At 35.9% G+C, this 24,979-nt stretch overlaps 1 protein-coding gene across 1 annotated transcript; it reads left to right on the forward strand.

Moving 5' to 3' along the window:
* Positions 1-390: 390 nt before the first annotated feature.
* Positions 391-23,642, forward strand: LOC149123681 (uncharacterized). The gene is made up of 3 exons (XM_089306096.1): positions 391-816; positions 16,670-16,792; positions 23,352-23,642. The coding sequence occupies exons 1-3, from the start codon at positions 409-411 to the stop codon at positions 23,640-23,642; spliced, it is 822 nt and encodes a 273-aa protein (XP_089162222.1). The 5' UTR covers positions 391-408.
* The last annotated feature ends 1,337 nt before the right edge of the window (positions 23,643-24,979 follow it).

The following is a 24,979-nucleotide window of genomic DNA, read 5'->3' on the forward strand; positions in this document are numbered from 1 at the left end:
TAGATCATAGATATAAATCTATGACCCAATACCACATAATTACTAGAGGAGAATATTAGGCAATCTGCAAGACATTAGAATAGGCACAAACTTCTTGGGAAAGACCCCAGAAGCTTCTGCTATGCTAAGGAAACATTCAATACAGTGAAGAGGCAACATATAGAATGGGAGAAAACATTTGCAAATTGTGCAACTGAAAAATGATTAAATCTGAGAATCTTGAAAGAGCTTAAGAAAAAACAATAAAACAAACAATTCACTTAAGCAATAGGCAAAGAACTGGAACAAACATTTTTCAAAAAGATAAAATTCAAATGGCCTACAGATACATGAAAAAAATGCTCAGGATCACTAGACATTAGGGAAATACAACTAAAAACCACAATGATGAAAACCCTTTTCACCAAGATGGCGCCGAAGGCGAAGAAGGAAGCTCCTGCCCCTCCTAAAGTGGAAGCCAAAGCGAAGGCCTTGAAGGCCAAGAAGGCAGTGCTGAAAGGCGTCCACAGCCACAAGAAGAAAAAGAAGATCCGCACGTCCCCCACCTTCCGGCGGCCTAAGACACTACGCCTCCGACGGCAGCCCAAATACCCTCAGAAGAGCACCCCCAGGAGAAACAAGCTTGACCACTATGCCATCATCAAGTTCCCCCCGACCACGGAGTCGGCCATGAAGAAGATAGAAGACAACAACACACTGGTGTTCATTGTGGATGTCAAGGCCAACAAGCACCAGATCAAACAAGCTGTGAAGAAACTCTATGACATTGATGTGGCCAAAGTCAACACCCTGATCAGACTGACGGAGAGAAGGCGTGTGCGCTGGCTCCTGACTAGGATGCTCTGGACGTTGCCAACAAAATTGGGATCATCTGAACGGAGTCCAGCTGGCTAATTCTAAATATATGTTTTTTCACCATAAAAAAAAAAAAAACACAATGAGTCTTCTACTCACACCATTTAGAATGGCTCTCATACATAAATCAAAATAAATAGATAAATACATACATACATGCTGGCATGGATGTATGCAAATTAGTATAGTTATTGTGGAAGACAGTATGTAGATTCTTCAGAAATATGAAAATAAATTTATCATATGATCCAGCAATCCCACTCCTGGAAATTTACCCTGATGAAATGAAATCAGCATATGAAACAGTTATCTGTACTCCCAAGTATATTGCAGTTCAATTTACAATATCTAAAATACAGAATCAAATCAAATGTCCTACAACCTATTACTAGATTAAGAAAATATGGTGTATATACACTATGGAATACTACTCAGCCATACAAAAGAATGAAATACTGCCTTTTGCAACAAAATGGATGTCACTGGAGACCATTTTATTTAGTGAAATTAGCCAGTCCCAAAAAGAAAAACATCATATATTTTCCCTGATCTATAGTAACTAAGAGTACAAAAAAAAGTAAAATATGTGAGTGAAATTGACATTTTTGGATTTGATTGATGTTTATAGTCCTTGTCTCTCCTAGAGGAATAGAAAGGTCTTCCTTCTGCTGCCCTCCTGGGCCACAGCAGAGAGCTGGACTGGAAGAGGAGCAATCAGGACTAGAACCCGGCACTCTATGGGATGCCGGTGCCGCAAGCGGAGAATTAACCAAGTGAGCCACGGTGCCAGCCTGAGAATATGTTTTTATTAAGAATAAGTTCTCTTCCTTGCACCATAATTCTGCCAACCTTATAAGAAGCAGAACAAAGAGATTATAATAAATGATGCATTTAGGAGCATTACTGGATCTAGTCTCCAAAATTCATCATCGTTACTGGAATCTTTAATACGAACTATTTCAAAATCTGAGAAGTTGCTTTCAAGAAATAAAAATATTTCACTGAGATGTGGAGTCAGTAAGAGTGAAATTCATTATTATTAAATGAACTCACAGACTTAGTAATTTAAAATTGATTAGCAAAGTTCACAGGTGTCAAAGGTTAATTTCACAGCCAAAACACAAAATTACTGCTTGAAAAGTAAAATATTATTTCCTTAAGTTCTGGTTAGTCAGCTTCCCATTACTATAAGGGGATACTCAATACAAGCCTTATATGTGAAGAAAGGGGGTTGATTTTGCCACAAATTTGCTGTCCAGCATCAACTTGTCCTATTATTTCAGCATCTGATGATGGTGTTTTGGCTGCCAGAGTACCAGGACAACACAGAGGTGAGCCAGGAAGCAGAGAGTAGTTAGTAGGTATCAGTAAGACTTGTGATGTTTTAATATATACTATGCACTAAACTAAAATTGCATGCATATATTTTAATCAAACTTATAGTCTTCTATGTTCACATATGACGACTTATTTCTATTTTTCTCATATAGACAGGGAAGACAGTCCTTTTTCTTTACAGATATTGAGGTTCTTTATAACCTCTTAGAGCTACAGAACGAAAGCCCATGTAATTGCCATCAGACAGGGGGAGAGCCTCTTGCAATCCTATAGCTCATGAATTCTTTTTTGTTGTCATCAACATAGGTAGGAGAGGTTATTAAACTTTACAGGAGCTGCAGCCCCTTGATTGATACCATGTGTCACATTTTAAATTCCTTCCCACCCAGGCTTGTAATGCATGCATTTACCAGGCACTGGCTTGTGAGATTTTAGGTGATATTTCTCTGGCTCTATTTTATCATTTCTTGGAGGTTGTTTTCTTCATTAAAAAAAAATCTCACAAATGAATCTGAGTATTTCTGCTTATCATGAATCATTAATCACTGGTGTTTCCAAAAATTTCTTTATAAAAATCATGTACAGTGAATATATTTAAAAATGTTTTTTGAAATAACACTAGGTTTTGAAGTTGCTATAATTATTGTATTTATGAAAATAACCCTGAAATATTTTATTATTTAAAAAACTCATATTGGCTTTCTAAGGGATTAGGAAAGAGTCGTAGGTTCAATGTAGCTTCTCATGTTAGGACTACTTAGGTTATTTCAGAATCTTAAATATAAGGTAGAGAAATAAATCATCCCATATTTTAGATGAAATGAACAGGTGAGCTTTGCAGATTCTATTCTGGAAAGACTTAATCTTTCTATATGCACTCTTTAAAGGGCTGGAATGTGCACCAGTGAATTCTACAGCAGTATGCTTCAAAGAGCAAGTGTTCTCAAAATTATCACAAAATACAACCAGTGTTCAGTATTCACCCTTTCCTATACACTAGTCTCCCTCATATATGTCATTTCTATCCCCACCCCAACTCCCCAAGCTTCCAAACAAGCTTAAGAAGTAAGTATGATTCCATGCCCAGAAGATGTTGTAGGGTTCAAATTTCAAGAGTTTAGAAAACATTTTGTGTTAGAATGTAATCCACAGCTCACAAGTCCATACTGTTATACAAAAACAATTTTCTGCATTTTCAATCATAACAACAATTTGTTTGAATTCACTTGAAAAAGCACAAATCATGTAAGCAGTTGTTTGATTGATAAAGTCTCTGAAGTCAGTGGTGATATTTGTCTTGTTCACATCATTATCTGCAATAACAAAGATAAAATTCACTATGTATATTTAATATACATTTCTTAAATAAATTTGATGAACACATGCCTTTAAAGGGCCACCCTATCTAAATTTTTCTAATATTTCTCAATTAATCTTTGACAACTTGAATCATTTACGGCTTTGTGCTATTTTCAATTTCCGCTGCTTTATAGCCTCTTCTGCATTCTGTTTATCCCTTAACATTTAGTATTTCTAATTTTCTTCTTAAGAGTTAATACCATATGAGGGTACTTAGTGCAGGCTGGGTCCTTTTTTAGCATATATACCTAATATTCAAATCTGTTCCCCATCTTTGATCATTCAAATTATTACAAATGTTTGCAAAATTAGTTTGGTACATTTTTATTCCTATTTAATTCTTACTTAGAACTATTTTACATGGCATTGTCAGAACTGTTTCCTATGTTATAAACCTACTAACTGTCCATTATTCATTTTAAGTAGTATTTTGCCTTTTTAGCTTATCAATAAACATGTCATGAGCTTAATTTATGGCAAACTATAAATTGAGGAATATCATTAAAATCTCTATGGGTAGTTCTGCAGTCCTAGATCTTTGAAGCACAGAATTCCATATATTTGTAAAAAAAAAAAAAAAAGCATTCATCTGAAAATTAATCATGTAGCATGAGGTTTGACAGGTATTTTAACCTTATTCAACTTCAAGACACAAGAGAAAGAGGATGAGGGAGGACAGCCAGGAAAAGGCAATGATATGAAAATCTTTAATACAAAGTTTTAGGCAGATGTTTATAGACAGGGAGTTTCAAAGATCAGATTCCAAAAATGTAAAACATAGTTTTTCATTGAAATAAATATTGCCTGTAAAGGATGTCTAATTTATTCCTCATATGACTTTGAAAGCTAACTAGGAACTAAGGCCTCATAAATTTATGAAATAGAAAATTTTAGATATTTTTCTTTGAAAACATTAACCCAACAACCTCAGTACATTATATTACACTCACTTGAATCTTCAATATCTAGGTGTTCTTTAGTTTTTCACAGGTTGGAATTTGTTGAAGCTCTTGAAAGTTAAATATGAAAATTAAATTGTAGAACCATCCTCTTGTAATGAGGAAGAGAAATGGAATTGAATATAATTGAAATACCAATCATAGATGGATATAATAAAATATTAAACAAAGAATCTACTATAATTATTTGATATCATTGTTAAACAATTCAATTTTTCAAGTATCTGAAACCTGACGACAAAAATTAAGTGGTAAAATCTTCAAATGAATGTGTGCAATGTAACATAATTGAATGTAGATTCTCTCCAAAATGCCATCCAAGCTCTATCCCAATGCCTTCTATTCTATCCATTCTCTATCTACCTAACAAAAGCCCTCATTTATGTCAACAGGTGTGTAAACACAAAATGATGATCTTAGAAATTATATTTTGATTGTATTCAGAATATTCACATTATGATTGTGAACTTCAAACGTTCATTAAACTATTGTCATGTAAATGCTCCATAAACCCAAATTTGACATATGAAACATCTAAAAGTCCTTTGATGATAAAAAAATCAACATATTGGAAACGAATTGAGAATTCCTCAACCTGATAAATGTTAGTTAACACCATATGTTACCATGAAAGACTGTAAGTTTTTCTTCTAAAATCATGAACAAGGCGAGCTTGCTTGCTTTATCACTTCTATTCAACACTGGATCATAATTTGTATCCAGAGTAACAAGGCAGGAAAAAGAAGTTAAAACCTTCTAAGATGAAAAGAAAGAAGGAAAACTACAAGAGGGTCTCAAAAACATGGAAAATTGAATTAAAAGATAGTGGAAATTTTCCATGAACTTTTTGAAGCCCCCTCATTTTTTTATCCACAGAAATTTTTTTAAAAAATATTTATTTTATTTATTTGAAAGAGTTACAGAGAGAGGTAGAAACGGAGTGAGAGATACAGATCTTCCATCTGCTGGTTCACTCCCCAAATGTTGGCAAAGGCCAGAGCTGAGCCAATCTGAAGCCAGGAGCCAGGAGCTTCTCCCAGGTCTCCCATGTGGGTGCAGGGGCCCAAGCACTTGGGTTGTCCTCTGCTGCTTTTCCAGATGCATTAGCAGGGAGCTGGATCTGAAGTGGAGCAGCCGGAACTCCAACCTGCGCCCATATTTGATGCAGGCACTACAGGCCAGGGCTTTAACCTATTGTACCATAGCACCACCACCACAGACTTCATTCCATCGTATGTACAAAAATATTTCTTTGTCATAATAAACAAATTTAAAATTGTCACAGAATGTGTATTCTAGCCATATGCACACTCACCAAAAATTAACATTATTTATAAAAACTAGCAGTAAGCAATATTCAAAGGAAATAAAGAAAAATATATATATTTTCTAGTGTCACAGGATCAAGTCTGTTTTAATCTTTAGCTTCTCCCTCTTTCACTTTTCTATATTTTAAAAGCTAGTACTCATTGAACTTTGAAATATTTTTGTATCCAGGCAACCTTAAGAAGTGAGACAATCAAAGAAGCTCCTCAGAAGCTAACTTCAAAAGGCATTACAACATTGCTGAAAAACCACACATTATGTTCAATTTGGTCATTTGGCTCTTTCTTCAAAGTTGTTTTTACGAGAAATGATTGGTTTACAAAAACTTGTACATGTTTAGTATATACAAGTGGATGACTTTGGTGTTAAATACACCCCTGTGAAGTCGTCAGTATAATCTATATCATAGTCTGACCATCATCTCAAAAATTTTGTATTTTCTTGTCACATTTTCTTTGAAGTTTAGACAAGTCTCATAAAACAATTCATAAAGTATTTTTCCCTTCACTACTATTGAAAAAGTTTGCATATATCATAGTATTTGGTGTCTAATTTACTTTAAATGTCTAGGCTCAGAGTTTTCTTACTTTCATATTTTTCTTACGCAAATAGTTTTTTAAAATTTAGTGTTCTCTAATTATCTGCTTAATAAGACACTATAAGGTGTACCTATTTGTCTAATGCAATCCATTTAACTTAATAATTGGGGGTATAAAATTGTTCACTATACCCCTCTTCCTACTGTTAAAAGGTAGAGTGATCACTGCTCTTTCATGCTCATCTGGTAACTTTGCTGTATTTTTCTTGATCAATCTGGATAAGGATTTTCTCAATTTTGTTTATCTTTTCATAAAAGCTAACTTTTGTCTCTTTTTTATATTCTGAGCTTCTTTTGCTATTATTTTAAATATTTGTTACCAATTACTTTGTACATTCCTCTTCTTTTTTTGCTTCTTCTTACAGTGGAATTTTATATTATCAATTTTAGAACTTCCTAATCCCCTTAATTAAGGTTATATAATATAATTTTACTTGTGGTACAGCTTTAGCTTCATCTTGCAAATAATGATATGTTGTGTTATCAGACAGTTCAAAAATATTATCTAAATTTTCTAATGATTTCTTCATTATCTCATATGTTATTTAAAACTGTGCTGTTTAACTCCAATATACTTAGGTTTTTTAAACTTGTTATCAAAATAATTTATGCTTTTTGTCATGTGTGTGTATATATAGAGAGATTCAACAATAGAATAATTTACAAAAGCTATAAAGAAACTAAATTCCGTAAGCTACTTTGTGGTGCATTACTTATAAATATATATATGTATATACATGAGAAACATGAAACATTAACCCTCCCACAATCTGCAAGTTGTTACATATTTTTAAAGTTATCTTTGATGCTGTGATTTTGAGTTTCTGCATAATTTAAGGTAATGAGATGTAAAATTACTTCACATGTGTACATAGTTACCACAGGGGAAAGTCAGAAAGAAATCTGCTATTTATTCTCAATTTAGCTTACTTTTCCAGTCAAAGAAACTTTATTTTGTTATTGTTTCTTGTTTTGTTTTTCCTTGTTATGACATATTCTACAAAATCCTACAGGGTATGCAAAGTGTATTTTCACAGTTCTTCAAAACACAGCTTACTCATTATCCTGATCTTTGTTTAGTTCTAAAGCAACACCTCTGTCAAAGGCAGAGAAACAGAATCTTGCATAGACAGATCTACATCTATGGATTCACTCGCCAAATTCCCTCAACCACTGGGGCTGGGCGTGGCAGAAGACAGGAGTCTAAAACTCCTTCCTGATTCTCCACGGGAATTCAAGCGACCCTGGTACCCGCTGCCTCCTAGAGTACACATTACAGGGAGCTGAAGTTCAAAGCAAAGCTGAAACCTGAACCCTAGTACTCCATAATGGGGTGCAAGTGTCCCATGGAATCTCAACAGCAGAGGCAAGCACCCACTCTAAACAGTTAAATATAAAAGTTTAGTTTCTAAAATTAATAGTTATGTTCTACTGTAGATGTTTGGCTCCAAGTACACTCCCTATTTCCAGACATTTCATAACCAGCACTTGCCATACCAGGAAAGCTGAGGAAATGTTAAAATACCATAAATTTTCAAAACAAATGAGAAGACATTTAGCTCTTAATTTCAGAAAATAAAAAGCCTTTGAAAATGTTCTAACTCATACATGATCTGCAATTATACCTCTGTTGTATACGTCCAAAGGAAATTCATGAATATGTTCAAATGAAGACTTACTCAAGAATATTCATATTCATGATCCCATTATTCATGATTGTCAAAAACTAAATCTTACCTCAAATTTTTATCGACAGTCAAAAGTATACCTAAATTATGATACATCAACACAATACTAGAAACCAAACCTTGCAAATACAAGGAAAAATATGGCTAAATCTTTCCATAATAATGCTAATTGAGGCAACCCACTTGCAAAAAAAAATATCCTTGCCAAGGAGTAAGCGTTAAGCCTAGCAGTTGGAAGCCAGTACCCCATACTGTAGCTCCTGAGTGCAGCTGTTGGTCTGCCTCTGGACTCGAGTTTCCTCTTAATGCACACCTGGAAGGCAACCATAATGCCTCAGGTGAATGGGCGTCTGGCACCATTCGGGAGACAAGTGTGTGTGTTAGTTTTGGCCCGCCTTCTGGTGGTGCCTGGCATTTGGCAGAGTGAATGAACCAGCGAGCGGAAGAGCTCTCTCTCTCTCTATCTCTCCCTCTGAAGTAAATTAATAACTCTGAGTAAATTGCTTGCTAAAGATATGAAGATAGATAGAGATACAATTCAAAACAAAGAGAGCTAACCCATGTAACAGAAGTCATGATAACGGTCAAATTCAGACCAATGGAGTAGGAGAGACCGAGGTAACTAACAAAGTACCTAGAAGGTAATCTGTGAGTGAAGTTGACATTTTGAGACTCAATGATTGTTTATAGCCCTTGTCTCAAGTGTTGAGGAACAGTGTTTTTTTCTTCATTCTATTTTTTGAACTCTTTACTTAGTGTAGGGTTAATCTTATGAAGATAAAGTAAACTAAAAATAGATCTTGGTAAAAATTAAGAATTGGAATAGAAGAGGGAGGAGGAAGAAGGGAGGGAGCTTGTGTGGGAGGGAAGCTACAGTATCACTATATTCCTGAATTTGTATATAGGAAAAACATGGAATGTATATATCTTAAATAATTTTTTAAATTTAATTTAATTTAATATTTTAAATGTTTTTTAAAAATGTTAGTAACATTGATCTCATGAGAAATACTAAGATGTGTCCATTTTCATATGATTGAATGACAAGACTTTTAAAATTATATTTCAACTAAAGAAAAGTTTAAAGGGATATTATAGAAAAGGTCCCATTTAATTTGATAGCAATAGTCATCCGATAAATGAAAGGTCTTAGATACAGTTATTCATCTTAGTAACATTCTCTACAAAGTTAAAAAGTCATAATTAAATATGTGAACCATATAATAATTGGGTATCTATCAGTGAATTGAGAAAGCTAAGCTTAAAATATGTGGTGATATTCTTAGGGGGAGACATGGGAGCATATCATAGGAAAGAGTAAGCTTTGAAAAAGGAGTCATGGAATGACTTCCCATAAACTGCCTGGATCCTACATCTCAGTTTCATTTGAGGAGCCTGCATACTTTATGTGGTCTTTACCTTGTTAAAGAAGCAAATTATGTTGTGGTGAAGGTTAATGAAACGTTATGAAGTTAAAATAATGGCATTTAGTCTTTCAGTTGAAATATTAGAATGAAGCTAAAAGACATCAGCTAGGCAATAAGAACAGAATCTGGAAATGGAGAAACCAGAGAAATTTAATTTCATTGCTGTTAATCAATGGTCTTGGAAGCTAAGCAAGAAATGCCTTTTATTAAAGCTGGGAGTGCTTTGAGACTTGTGTTGAATGTGGGGAAGAAAACTTCGTCCATGCTGTGCAGTGCTGTCCTTGTCATACTGAAATGCTGATATTCTGCTCTGAATGCAAAACGGATTCTCCAGCATGTTTAAACAGGTCTTCAGTTTTTATCAAGTCTGAATTTGGGGCAAGTTAATCCTGGCAGCAGCATTGAAAATTAATCATCGGCCTGAGATAGTGGGAGATAAGCACCTCTGGCTATTGAACAGAAAATAGATTGATTTGTGAAAATTTCCCAACCACCATTCTGAGAGAGGCAAAATATATGAATAATAGGAAATGCATCTTCAAGTTAGCTCTGCTAAAGTTAGTGAATCAGTACGGGAAAAGGATATGCAAGTTATGTGTCCTGTACAACCTCTGCTGAAACTTCTGCGGCTCCATTTCCCGGTGACATTTCTGCAGATACTGCTTCATTAAAAACATCAATGCTTCACTCAAAGTTAACAGCAGCAGTGTCTAGAGACAGCATTCATTCCCAGATAACACCAGGAAAATGATAAGGAACTTCACAAGAGTTAATATATAACCCAAAGATGCATTTGTATAATGTTCATTTAAAATATTAAATATTAAGTTCAGTGAAAGTATCAAGTATGAATACTTACCCCAAGGGAAACTTAAAACAGTAGAAAAATCATATACAAATGGTCAGAAGGCCCAAGTTCAAAGACACAGATCAAACTCAGAGGGCATTTTGCATGCATGGGCTTGCTGTGCTGAGATGGAACTGGGATCTGGGAGGCTGGGAGACAGAATGTCATGATTTTTTCTCACTCTAACAAATGTTGCCAATGTTTTAAATATTATTTTTGTCAAGTTCTTCCAGATAGTCAGGAATAAACGTCTACCATCACTTAGTGAAAATATGCAATGTTTGAGTATAGTACTATATCTTTGGTTTGGCAGTATGATCTAATTTTTATGAAGAGGAAATATTTTTTTCTAATTATACTAAAAATTGAATGCATTGATCTGAACAAATTGCATTATAACCTATGTCCTTAGAAAAGAAAATTACTATATATCACTTTCTAAAATCTGTATGTTCATGCTTTTTTTTTAACTTTTCTTTTCTTCCTGTGCATTGAAATGAAAGGCTATTTTCATCATTGATTTTTTCCCATAAATCCTAAATCATGTTATTTCAAGACGTCTTAGTTGTGCTTTCTCCCTAAATTATTTTAGAATTTTCTCCAACCAAGATTACATTTGATTTTATGAAACAGTATGCTTTAGTATTTTTTCTGAATCTTCTTTTCATGGAAATTCTTTACAGAAAAAGATTTGCATTTCATTAGTCATTCCTTCAATTGAGTAAATTTTACTTTTTGCATTTCATGCATACTAATTATTCAAAATATGTCTTTTTCTAATCTAGGGTTAAATTATATTCCAAGGATTTGGGCAATTATAATTATCAAGCTTCATATTTTGGATTCAGGAAGGGAGGGAATTTTGGCGGCAGGTGCTTTGGCCTCTATGGTAGCGGTCAGAACATCCAGGACTGGGCGACGTCAAAGCCAGGAGACAGGAGTGTCTTCCAGGTCTCCCATGTGGACGCAGGGGCCAACCACTTGGGGCATCTGCTGCTCCTTTTCCTGGGCCATCAGCAGGGAGGCTGGATTGTAAGTGGAGCAGCCAGGACATGAACCAATGCGAACTGGCACCCATATGGGATGCTGACGTTGCAGACAGCTGCTTTATATGATATGCCAAAACGTTGACCCCTATAACAGAGCATTATAGTTTTTGTTCTGTGGGAAGTGTACAGTATTGTAACAAAGAATTTCAATGTAGGTCTTTGGTTTTTGCATCCATGTTATTGATTGCTAAATATCACAGTCTAATGATGGCCCGAACAAATATGTCTTTTATTAAGTTAGTCTATGTGTCTTTTACCAAGGTTTATTATGTGTCGTAAGTTAGTCTGTGCTAAAGCCGTTTTAGCAAACTTCCCCATTGTGTAAAGTCAGAATTCCTTCAGGTTGAGACCACACTCCATGCGAAATTTACATACAACCAGTTGAGTGGAGAAGTCATTGTCTGCAGTAGCCTTGGAGTAGTACAACTGACAATTACTATTGTGTCTTTCAGGAGGACATTATTTAAAAAACAATGTAATTGAAGTTATGCCACTATTTGGTTATATTTAGTATGCAATATATCTAAATAGAATAATGGTACTAGATAAAGTTATCAATGGGGGTGAATCTTGTGCATCATTCATTATCATGTATGATCAATAACTGACACAATTTTCTTGAAAAACAAGAGTTTCTTCTAAATACTTTCCTAGAGGCAGTGATTATGTAGGAATAAATAAGAGCTCTTTGATTCTGAAAATCAGTAATTACCAGTAAAGGTATAAACAGTAGAAGCCTTGAATTAACACTATGTCTGTTTGTGGTTAAATTCCAAATAGTCACACATACTGAGTTTTTTTTTCAGTTTTCATGTAAAATCAAGACAATATTATAATTTGAAATTCAATATATGAATAATTATATTTTATACAGAGGTTACTTTTGAATTTTTTTTTTTTTTGACAGGCAGAGTGGACAGTGAAAGAGAGAGACAGAGAGAAAGGTCTTCCTTTGCCGTTGGTTCACCCTCCAATGGCCGCCGCGGCTGGCGCGCTGCGGCCGGCTCACCGCGCTGATCCGATGGCAGGAGCCAGGAGCCAGGTGCTTTTCCTGGTCTCCCATGGGGTGCAGGGCCCAAGCACCTGGGCCATCCTCCACTGCACTCCCTGGCCACAGCAGAGAGCTGGACTGGAAGAGGGGCAACCGGGACAGAATCCGGCGCCCCAACCGGGACTAGAACCCGGTGTGCCGGCGCCGCTAGGCGGAGGATTAGCCTAGTGAGCCGCGGCGCTGGCCCTACTTTTGAATTTTTTAGTATTGAAATTTTATATAAAGGCAACAAATTTCACATATTTCATATACACAGTTTTACAAAAATAATGATACTTGCCACAGTACCTTTGCTTCCACCCTCCCTCATTCTTCATTTCTTATTTTTCTTTTAATTTTTCCAATGACACACATTGAACTTACTTTATAATCACAAGCTTAATCCTCAACTAGATAAAAGATTCAACCAGTAGTATGTAGAATAACCACTATTCCTCAGGAGTATAGACAAGGGCTATAAACAATAATCAAAACTCAATATGTCGATTTTTAAGACATTTTAATCCAAAATGCATAAAAATTAAATAAGCAGTTAGCAGTTATTGCATAATTGTATTATTAGGAATCCTAATAAAGTCAGTAAGCAACACATGATGACGATGTGGAAAAAGACAAACTCATAAACTGTTAGTGGGAGTGTACATTTGCATATCTACTATGGAAAACAGTATGGAGAATGTTTTTTAAAAAGCTAGAAATAAAACTACCATATGATTCAATAATCCCACTATTGGGTATATATGCAAAAGAAATCATTGTATCAAAGAGATACCTGCTCCACCGTGTTTAATGCAGCTGTGTTTGCAATAACCAAAATGCAAAATCAACCCAAGTGTCCACTAATAGATAGTCGAGTAAAGCAAATGCAGCATATATACACAGTAGGATACTCTTCAGTCATAAAAATAATGTAACTGTCATTTACCTAAAAATTTGTGGAAATGGAGGACATTATGTTAAGTGAAGTAAAATAGACAGACAAATACCTCCTTTTCTCTTTCATATGTGAAACATGAAAACAAACACTCAAGCTGGACACAGAATGGTGATGCTAGAGGCTGGGGGGTTAGACAGAGTTTGTATAATGGGTACCAAATCAGAATTAGATTGACAGAATACATTCCTAGTGTTATACAGCACAGTAGGGAGGTGATCGCTCATACCAAACTTCTATAATTATATGAACAAATAGAAGAAAAAAATTACAAACTTCCACTCATAAAGTAATATCAGAGAAGGGCAAAAAATGGATGCCCTAGTTTGATAAGTACACATTGGATACATATTATGATAAGTCACAGTATATCCCATAAAAATTACTCTATAATTACTATTAATAAAATTGTTTTAAAGAAGAACAATCCTTTCTACATAATTCTAGTAAAATTGTTGGACTTGATTCTTTGTTGATCTTGTGATAATATATTTGAAAACTTGAAATATAATGGAATAATTTCCTTATAATATACTTAGTACATTATTTTATATTTTGCTGTTATTATTCCTTGATGTGGGTGGGTGGATTTTAGTCACTTAATTTACATAGACTGTAGAAGGAAAAGGGGGTATTCTCAAAAGAGAAAATATGTTACAAACAGAAGAGTGTCAAGAAGGCAAAGCAATATGTTTATACAAATACTACACAAATACTCCAGTCTTCTGAAAACACAGCTTTCAAGTATTACATAAAATGATATTTAGAAACAATATAGGTATGAGCCAGTTCTATCCTGTGGTCTCTTTTTCTTCTCTTGCAACAGTTCTGAATATATCCAGTTTTTCATTTTAATCTTATTTTTACTGAAACTCCCTCCTTTTACTGTTTTTTCTTCTTCCAATTTTTTCTCTCCTCCTTACCTTACTGGTACATTTAACTTTTGTCTGGTTCCTCCTTCTTACAATATGATCTGTATCTCATACTATGTGTACTTATCATTCTATCTTTATTTGGCAGCTCTCTCTTTAAAATATCACACTTTCAAAGACAATTGCACTTGTTTTATTTATTGGCTCCCTTTTTTAAACACTTTTCATCTCACATTGAATGTGTTTCCTTTATTTTATCTTATGTATTGAGTCTTCCTTTTTAAACTTATTTTTTTTTCCATGTATCCCATTTCTGCATGTTGTTTTTGGCCCCTTAACAAAAAGAAATAATTATATGTATACACACACATTTGAGACAGAGGACAAATATATCTGTAGTATTTATCACTTTTGTTCCTTAGGCAGTAGAGAAAATCTTTCCTTCAAAACCACCAGGACATATAATAATTGCTACATGTATCTAAGAAACTTCACCAATAAATGGTGAAATGCAGTAGCAAGTTAACAACAATGTTCCCTTTTTCATTTTATAATTACAATGCATTCTAGCTGCACCTCTGTTCAGTAAGACAGCTTGACCAGAGGTCAAGGACTGGTCCCTCACCTCTGTCAGCATAATCTATGCATGACGGACTCCAAGTCAAAGTTCAGAAGCAAAAGTGTTGGAGAGTCAGATATGGATGGCTATTAAATTAAACGAATATGAACTCTTAGCAGCATCTTGAAAAGTAATGTGGTAGGAAGACATGTGCATACAATATACAAAAAATCCAAAGCCTAATCACAAACCTTGTGCTGAGTGTTACATGCAATTCTGTGTTCCTTTTCTCATTTTCAAAAGAATAGATTCTGTTTTGATGAGAAATAAAAATGCAATTAAATTAAATGAAGATGTATTTTAAACATGCATTTTTTAAAAATGCTTTTAATAAGATACTTCATCATTTTCACTTACTCATTCTCAAGAATAAAAACCCACAAAGGAAATTGTTCTTTGTCTACTTTAAGTAGTATTAATGATAAACTAATTAAAGGATAAAAAACTTACTGTATTGTTAATAAATTTTGAAGCAAATAGAAAACATAGTCTGTAGAGATTTTGTTTACTGAGATAATTCTCCTTAATGGAAGTAATTTTTATATGTCATTATATTGCAACTATGGAATACAAAGCAGAAAATACTGCTATAACAAAAGATTTTTAAAAAGACACCTACAAAGATATTAATCAAGATACATTGTTTTGTTCCTTAAGGCAAAAATCATGCTCAGGAATGCAGCAGGCAGATGGTGAATGTGGTAAACTAGCGATCTACCAAACCAGCAAGTTGTGAAGCAACTGCATCAATGAAAACTAAGAACAGCTTGTGCAGAAGCTTTTTAGTTTGATGAATCCCATTTGTCAATTTTGCTTTTCTTGTTTGGGCTTTTGGTGTCGTGTCCAATAAAATATCATCAAGCCCAATGTTATGAAGTGCTTAGCCTATGTTTTCTTCTAGGAGATACACAGTTTCAAGTCTTGCATCAAAGTCTTCAATCCAGTTTGATTGTGTTTGGTATAAGACAAAGTTCCAGTATCTTTCTTTTCTATGTGAGTATCCAATTTTCCCAACTCCATTTGTTGATGAGACTCTTCTGTTCCCTTTGTGTAATATTAATATATTTGTCAAAGATCAATTGAACATATATGCATAGTTTTGTTTTGGAGCACTCTGTTCTATTCCATTGGTCTATGAGTCTGTTTTTATGACCAAATTATGTTTCAGTTTCTATAACTTTGAGTGAAAGGCCAACTTAAGCAATGGTAGAAAAAGATAATGGGTTAATATCCAAAGTACATAAGGGTATCCAATAATTCAATAGCAATAAGTATATAAATAACCATATTTTTAATGGAAAAAAGGAGTTGAATAGACATTTATAAAAGAGTATGTAGTTGCTACTATGTACTAGTATGATAGGGTCTATACTAGCATGTACTAGTATATGATAGGGTAAATCTTCAGGGAAATGAAAATCAAAACCACAAGGAGACATCATCATATCTGTTAGAGTGCTTTTATCCTTCTATCAAAAATCAAGGATTTTTGGCAAGGATGCAGAGAACTTGAAGCCCCAGCAGGCTGTCGGTGGTCGTTACACAGGTATCATGGAAACAGTATATTGATTTGGGGTTTCCCTAGAAGATAAAGCAAGTAATAGAAAGACAAAGGCATTTATAAATGTATATATCTCAATTTTAAATTGTTTGTGGAAAATCAATATTATGAAAAAAAACTGCATGAATGCCAAATTTTTTGTACCTAAATACATTCATACTAATGTGTTATTACATGCCAAAACAGGGTCTACTTTGCAACATGAAGAAAGATAAGACATCAATTTGGAAAAACTCCTATCAGAACAACATGAATTCTGCTCAAATTGAAGCCACAGCAAGCATCAGATACACGGTGAACTTTGTGAAAGTATGGTGGGATCCTTGCGCCCTTGCAAAATGTATATGGTGACAATTCCCAGAAATTCCATGCCAGAAACCAGCAGTTTAAAAATGGACCTAGCTTTAAGAAGTGATGAGATGATGCTGAAGATCAAGCCTGCAGAGGCAGACAATCCACTTCACTTTGTGGGAAAAAATAACTTAAGCTTGTTCATGCTTGAATAGAAGAATACTGATAAGTAACAGTAAATGACACTCAACACCACAGAAATCACAATTAATTTAGCTTACACAATTACCACTGAAAAGTTAAAGTGGAACAAACATTCTGCTTCATGGGTGCCATAACTATTGCACCCAAATCAGTTGAAAACAAAAGCAGAGTTTCCAATGGAAATTTGAAACAAGCGTTATCAATATCCTGAAGCATTTCTTTGAATAACTGTAAGAGAAGAAGAAATAAGCATTTAGCAATACAATCCTGAAGACAAAGCACAATCAAAGTATTAGCTACAAAGAAGTGGAGGTGGTCGAATCCTCTAAAAGCAGACCAATCAATAGCAAAGGCCACGGCAACAATTGTTTTTGTTTTTAGAGTTGCTCAAGACATTCTGCCTGTAGATTTAGCAGAGGGCCAATGAATGATAGCACTTGCTCATTATGAGTATTTTGAGGATTTTAGCCAAAAGTTTAGCAGTAAAGCACCCAGTGAAGCATCAAGAAAGAGCTTCTCCACCATTACAATGCTACTACTCATTCCACTCTTAGAACAAGAATAATTTTGAGAGAATTCAGTCCTATATGGCTCCTCTGACTTCTTTTCTTCCCCTAATCTTAAAATATTAAAGAACACCCAGGTTTATTCTATCAATAATGCAATAGTACTGCATTGCCTGGTTAAGTTCACAGGATGCTTTTTCTTTAATGAAAGAGTAAATGACTGGTATCTTCACTTACAAAAGTGTCTTTAACTTGATGAGACTTATGTTTGGAAATGAAGCTTATATTTCTTATTTATCCTTTGATTTCATTTACATGAATTATTGAAATTTGTGTGTGTATGAAGCATATATCACACGGATATATGCATGTTCTGGAATTTTAAAGGAATTTGAGAAAAATCACAAATGTATGAGATTCAATTAATTCAAGAACTTGAAATGACACTTTTTCATGATCTTATCAATGCATGGTTGTATCAGGGTCAATAATAAGAACCATTGAGTAATAACATGTTTGTTGTAAATATCAGTCACATAGGTATTTAAACCATGAGAAATTAAGGTGACAGGAGTATTTATTAAGTGAACAAGGAGTTAAAGAGAGGGCACCTTCAGACTGGGAGACGAATCATATAGTACAGTAATGTATATATAGTTTAATGTTGCAATATTAAAATTCTTATTTTAATTAATTGGTAATTGGGAGGGCAAATGGTCTGAAAATGACAATGAAAGCAAGAAATACACCAATCCCTCAAGTCAAATAGTATGGGGGGTATGGTAGATATCTTCAACCCCCAGCCCCCAACACCCAATACCCAGCAGTACCTAGAGGGAAATTGGTAAGGAAGAACTTCATGGGACAGTCAGGTTTCAGCTATAGCATGAAGCAAAAGAGAACATTTTCAGATGAAGTTAAAATGTAGAGGACTTATGAATTTCAAAGGACATACTGAAAAACATTTTCAAATGCAATAATTGGTCAAAATGGGACATATGCAAAGTCATATGAAATTAAAACCAACCCGAGAGATCATGAAATCAAAGATCCAGTATGATCTGTCCTGATGACCTTCAGGCAAAAGGGGCTGATGAGGTGGCTGTAAGTGCTGGCTGAGCCCTGGCAAGCAACAGGGTTCAGGTGGGTTATTGTCTGCAGAATGCAGTGGAGCGTGGACTGGGGAAAGCTAATCAAGAACCTGGTTCTTTTTTCTTAAAGAATTATTTTTATTTATTTGAAAGACAGAGTTACAGAGACGGGTAGAGCCAAAGAGAGAGAGGTCTTCCATTACGCTGGTTAGCTCCCCAAATGACCACAATGGCCAGAGCTGAGCTGATCTGAAGCCAGGAGCCAGGAGCTTCTTCTGGGACTCCCACATGGGTGCAGGGGCCTAATGAGTTGGGCCATCTTCTACTGCTTTCCCAGGCAATAGCAGAGAGCTGGATTGGAAGAGGAGCAGAGCACCTGGTTCTTGAGGTTTCTCCCAATGCTCCAAGCTCAGGGAGTTCTGAGGATTCATCTCTATTGCACTGCAATAAACACACAGAGGATGCAGGGTTATGACTCATAATGAATGTATGTAGTCTCTGTTCTCTGCAAACACAGGCCATTGGGCTTATCTGGGACCTACAGAGCCCTTTCTCACTCTAGATTTTCAAATCACTTAATTTCTGAGTAGTTTCTTACTTCTGAAACAGGAGAGTTGGCTGACAACTTTTGGTTAATGCACATAGAAACATGTAATGTCTTAGAAAATATATTTGCATCAAGCATTTTTCTTATAATTGTAACTATTGATTGTGCCTTTTTGTATCCAGCATGGGTCCCTTTATATTCATTTGATCTAAAACATAGTGAGGTCTTGGGTCTGTATGATGTTTTCAAAGATCAGATGCAAATAGTAAAAATATGTTTAATATTTTAATTTTAGTTTCTGACACATATTTCTTTAGGAACATGATTATTATTTTCAAACATTGTATATACATAGTCTCCTGTATCTCATTTCTCCACTTGCATCATTTCCTAACGTATACAATCACAGGGAACATCCCAAGTGCTTCCTCTACTCCACTAATTCTGCAATGTCAATTCAATTCAGTTTCACTGTTTCCAATTCATATTTTGATTCCCTGAATTGTTCTATTTTGTTATATTCACAACTACGGCTCAGTTTTGAGCTCATCATTCTGCTTTTCAGATTACTGTGTTGTCCTTCTAACTCATCACCGTTTCTTCTGTGTTTTAGACAGGCATATTTTATTCATTTTATAAAAGCTCCCAAGTAATTCACTTAAATTTCTTTATGAATCTTGAATCAGATCATTTTCAGGGAGTATACTGCCTTTAAATGACAGTTCATTTGTCTTTACAGAATGCTTTTTCACTAAAGCCTATCATTTTCTTTAATGAATCATCATCTAAAGAGAATCGTTTTGAACACAGCCTACTCTTTGTGGGATGCTAGTCATGGTACATGCATATCATCTTTGTGGAATGCTTGTCATGGTACATGCATATCATCTTTGCCTGACTTAAACAGTAAGCCAAATAAAAATGTGGCTACATCTAATGGGTTCTATTCCTTCTCAATATGTAAGTCTTCCTTAACAGATTTTCTAACCCATTTGGTCTATCAGTATGTGCAAGGCCCTTATCCATTAATGAGGAGATAAAGAATTCCCAAAGTTGGACTGAATAGATTATGAGATTTTTGTGGTAATTTCTATTGGGTCAAGGTTTACAAAAGTTTGACAGTTAATAAAGCAATATTGACTAGGAATGAGGATTTGAGTTGGCCTATGCATTAGTTATTTATTTAAACTATAGGATAAAATAATAAGGAAAATATAGACTTATTTTAAAAATCAAACTTTGGGGTCCAGCACTGTGGCGCAGTATGTTAATCCTCAGCCTGCTGTGCCGGCATCACATATGGATGCTGGTTCTAGTCTCAGCTGCTCCTCTTCCAATCCAGCTCTCTGCAATGGCCTGGGAAAGCAGTAGAAGATGGTCCAAGTGCTTGGGCCCCTGCTCCCACATGAGAAACCGGGAAGAAGCACCTGGATCCTGGCTTCGGATTGGTGCAGCTCCGGCAGTTGTGGCCATTTGGAGAGTGAACCAACAGAAGGAAGACCTTTCTCACTGTTTCTCTCTCACACTGTCTGTAACTCTACCTCTCAAATATTTAAATAAAATCTAAAAAAAAAAAAATCAAACTTTGAGAACATTGGCATTTATATGGCATTTTATAAAAGAGGGTCTTGAAAAGAGATGAAGAAAGTAATCAGATTCAGGCAGAAACCAAGTGGCAGCATTAGGCAAAATACTGGAGTTATAATTTGGAAAGGAGTTCAAATAGCACAAAGACATTAAAATAAATGGCAATTAAAACTGAATTTAGTCCAATTGATTAGTTATTTAATCCTAGTAATTTGGGGGCAATGAAGAGAAATGCAACATTTTCAAAGCAGTTTATTCATTTTCACTTGAAAGAGAGGAAGAGAGAGAAATCTTTTATCCACTAGTCCACCAAATTCCCACAACAGCCAGCACTGGCCCAGGCTGAAATCAAGAGCATGGAACTCAATCTGTGTCTCCCATGCGGGTGGCAGAGAATAAAATAATTTAGCCATCATCTGCTGCTTTCCCAACATGCACATTAACAGGAAGCTGGATCATAAGTTGAATAGGCAGTACTCAACCCGAGTGCTCCAATACAGGATGCAGGTGTCTCAGGTGGAATCTTTACCACTGCACCAAATGCTCACCCTAGAGAAATATTTTTTTAATAAAAATTCTGTTCACCTGGGCATATTATAGCTATAAATTTGTACATGTAAATGAGTATTTTCTACCATGGTGTCATTTTATATAATTTCAGTAACTGTAAATATAGATAGCACTGCATACCTTGGACAAATTGATGGATAATTATTTGTGATATAAAAATGAGCATGTGGGGCTGGTGCTGTGGCGTAGCAGATAAAGCCATTGCCTGCAGTTCCGGCATAACCATGTGGGCTCTGGATTGAGTCCCAGCTGCTCCACTTCCTATCCAGCTCTCTGCAATGGCCTGGGAAAGCAGTAGAAGATGGCCCAAGTCTTTAAGCCCCTGCTCCTGTGTGGGAGACCCAGAAGAAGCTCCTGGCTTCAGATCAGCACAGCTCTAGCCATTGAGGCCTTCTGGGTAGTGAACCAGAAGATGGAAGACCTCCCTCTCTGCCTCTTTTCTCTCTATGTAACTCTGACTTTCAAATAAATAAAAATTTTTTTTTGACAGGCAGAGTGGACAGTGAGAGAGAGAGACAGAGAGAAAGGTCTTCCTTTTGCCGTTGGTTCAGCCTCCAATGGCCGCCGCGGCTGGCGCGCTGATACGATGGCAGAAGCCAGGTACTTCTCCTGGTCTCCCATGGGGTATAGGGCCCAAGCACTTGGGCCATCCTCCACTGCACTCCCTGGCCACAGCAGAGAGCTGGCCTGGAAGAGGGGCAACTGGGACAGAATCCGGTGCCCCGACCAGGACTAGAAGCCGGTGTGCCGGCACCACAAGGTGGAGGATTAGCCTAGTGAGCCACAGCACCGGCTTAAATAAATCTTTTTTTAAAAAAGGAAACGAACTAGAAATAGACATATATGACCCAGCAATGAACGCTACAAACACATTATATTAAAGAGATATTGGCACCACCAACAACAGCACTGTTCTCAAAGGTCAAAATATGAAATCAAACAAGGTATCCATCCTCAGAAGAATGGATAAAGAAAGTGTAGTATATATACACAATGGGATATTGTTCAACTATAAAAAATGAAATTGTTCCATTTGCATCAAAATGAATGCAATTGGAATATATCATGTTGTGTGAAATAAGCTATACATTGAAAGATAAATACTATATATTAGGGAACTAAAATTTAAAAGAAAAAATATCAATGATCTGTGATATTTTAAAATTTGCTGTAGATGGAAGAAATGAACAGATTTTCATCTGATTATTATTTATAGACTTTGCATATAAACCTGCTGAACCATTGTCCTTTTTATTTTTACTTATTATACTCTTGATTAAGGTTTATTAAAATCTTTATTAAGGGTTGTTAAGCCTTTGACTACAATGTAAATGAAAAATATGTTGTCCCCAAAATTTTTCTTTTTTTTTCCCTTTGGAAGGAAGGAAGGAAGGAAAGAAGGGAGGAGGGTATATCACTACATTCTTACAAGTGTAGCTATGAACTACGTGCACCTCTCCCTTTGTATTAGTATCACAATAACCTGAGCATTGTATTTTAGGAATTAACATGTTTTTGCTATGACTGTGAGAATCTAATGCATTAATAAATTCCTTTAAAATTTTTTAAAGTATAGAAGTAAAAAAAGAAAGTTGCTTGGCCACAAGATCAAAGAGAACAAACAAACCCAAAAACCTAAGGACTGACTTTTTTTTTAAAGATTTATTTTATTGATTTGAAAGACAGCTACAGGAAGAGGCCGAGACAGAGAGAGGTCTTCCATCTCTTGGTTCATGCTCCAAATGGCCACAAGGCTGGAGCTGAGCTGATCTAAAGCTAAGAGCCAGAAGCTTCCTCCAGGACCCCCAAGTAGGTGCAGAGGCCCAAGCACTTTAGCCATCCTCTGCTGCTTTCCCAGGCAATTAGCAGGGAGCTGGATTGGCGCTGCGCCACAGCGCTGGCCCCCGTACTTTCTTTTTGATAAAGTTACAGGCTACTTGATGTCAGTTGGGTAAATGTATCTGTGACATGATGGTAGAGAAAAAGATGAAGATTGACCTGAATGTGATCTGAGAAGGTAGGAGAAGCTCAGCACTTGGCCAGTTTCACTGTGCTCTTTATTCTGTATCCAGGCTGCAATTTTTAAAGAATATGAGAATCAGGATTACATGGCTGAAGGGTACACTTTTAACTGGAAGCAGGCATATGCCAGTGCTCTACTAAATGCACCAGGCTCCTTTTCTCAGTCTCTGGACACTAACTGGACGCAGTATCACACTCGAGAGCCAGTGCATCAAGTTCCACAGTACCTGAAACGCATTCTACCAGTAACAGCAACGATGACAGAAAACTTCTGGGACACCCTATCTCAAACTGGCCCCGGATCCTTCCTCTCTTCCTCTGTCTTAGACCTTTCTTTGTGAGCTGACTGCTCGCTAACACATTCCTGCTGAAGGCCTCTACCTACCTGTGGCCTAGACCAAGTCCCTTTTGGGTACATGTCCACAGATCAGCTCAGCAAATGAAAGGTTTCTTCTGCTTCAGTTTTTTGAAGAATATAATCCCTGAGACGCTTCTTGCTCTGTTGACCTAGATGAGGAAGTTTTCCAGGCTGGAATGCAGGCTTCATCTGGGAAAATACCCACATGCTGAGATGAAAGGACTCTGGTAATTTCACGAGTCTTGGCAGTGCCTTCTCCCAGTCGCAGACAGCGCCAAAGAGCCACAGGGTGCTTCCCCTCCGAGGCCATCGAGCTTATCCCAGTAGGATCACCGACTCAGGCAAGAGGAGGAAGAGGCATTAATCTTCACAGCACAATGTGCTCTGGAACTGACTACAGAGCTTGGAAGACTGCCTGCCTTCCCACCAGGGCCTGGTAGAAGCCCAGTCTTCCAGTGTTCACCCTCAAAGCACTCTGAAAGCATTTTTCAGGATTAGTAGCCTTGTTCTGCGGTCCCCAACACAAACTCGCCACCCTGCCTGAGACTGGCAGACTCAGCTGCAGGTGGCACATTCAGTTTTCTTGGCCAAATGCTACATGAAACCTTAATGAAGGCTACATTTCATTATATGTGTGCCTATACTGACAGAAAGTACAGCAAGAATGAACTCCGTGATGAACTATGGGTGATAAAAATGGGTCAACATAGGTGCAACCGTTGCAATAAATGTAGCACACTATTGTAATAAATAAATGCTGTGGAATGTTGACAATGGAGAAGGCTACATGTATGGAAGTGATGTATAAATGAGAATTCCCTGTACCATCCTTTCAATTTTGCTATGCACCTAAAATTTCTGTAAAAAAAGAAACTTTTAGAGAAATATAATATACTTCATGCAACATAGAAAATAAATTGATATCTTTTTAAAAAATCATAGAAATATTTACATTCTGACCAGCAATGCCACATTTCAGAATCCATGCTACAGGTACATGATAAAATGTATGGAGTAGATAGGCACAATTTTAATTCCATGTGATATTAATTGAAATAGAAAATCTCTGGGAATATATTAAGCACTCTTTTTGTATTGTACAAGGTGGAATATATAACCAAAGGAAATATTTTGGAGACAATATAAAGAGGTTGTACAAATGGTTTATATATACAAACAGGCTCTACCTTTTCTTTCTTTATTTATTTTTCTATTTTTTATCTTTTTAAGTTTTTTTTATTTATTTGAGAGGTAGAGTTACAGACAGTGAGAGGGAGAGACAGAGAGATAGGTCTTCCGTCCACTGGTTCACTCCCCAAA

This window comes from Oryctolagus cuniculus, chromosome 10, assembly GCF_051225735.1.
Source record: "Oryctolagus cuniculus isolate XC-2025 breed Fujian yellow rabbit chromosome 10, ASM5122573v1, whole genome shotgun sequence".
Taxonomy (NCBI): Eukaryota; Metazoa; Chordata; class Mammalia; order Lagomorpha; family Leporidae; genus Oryctolagus; species Oryctolagus cuniculus.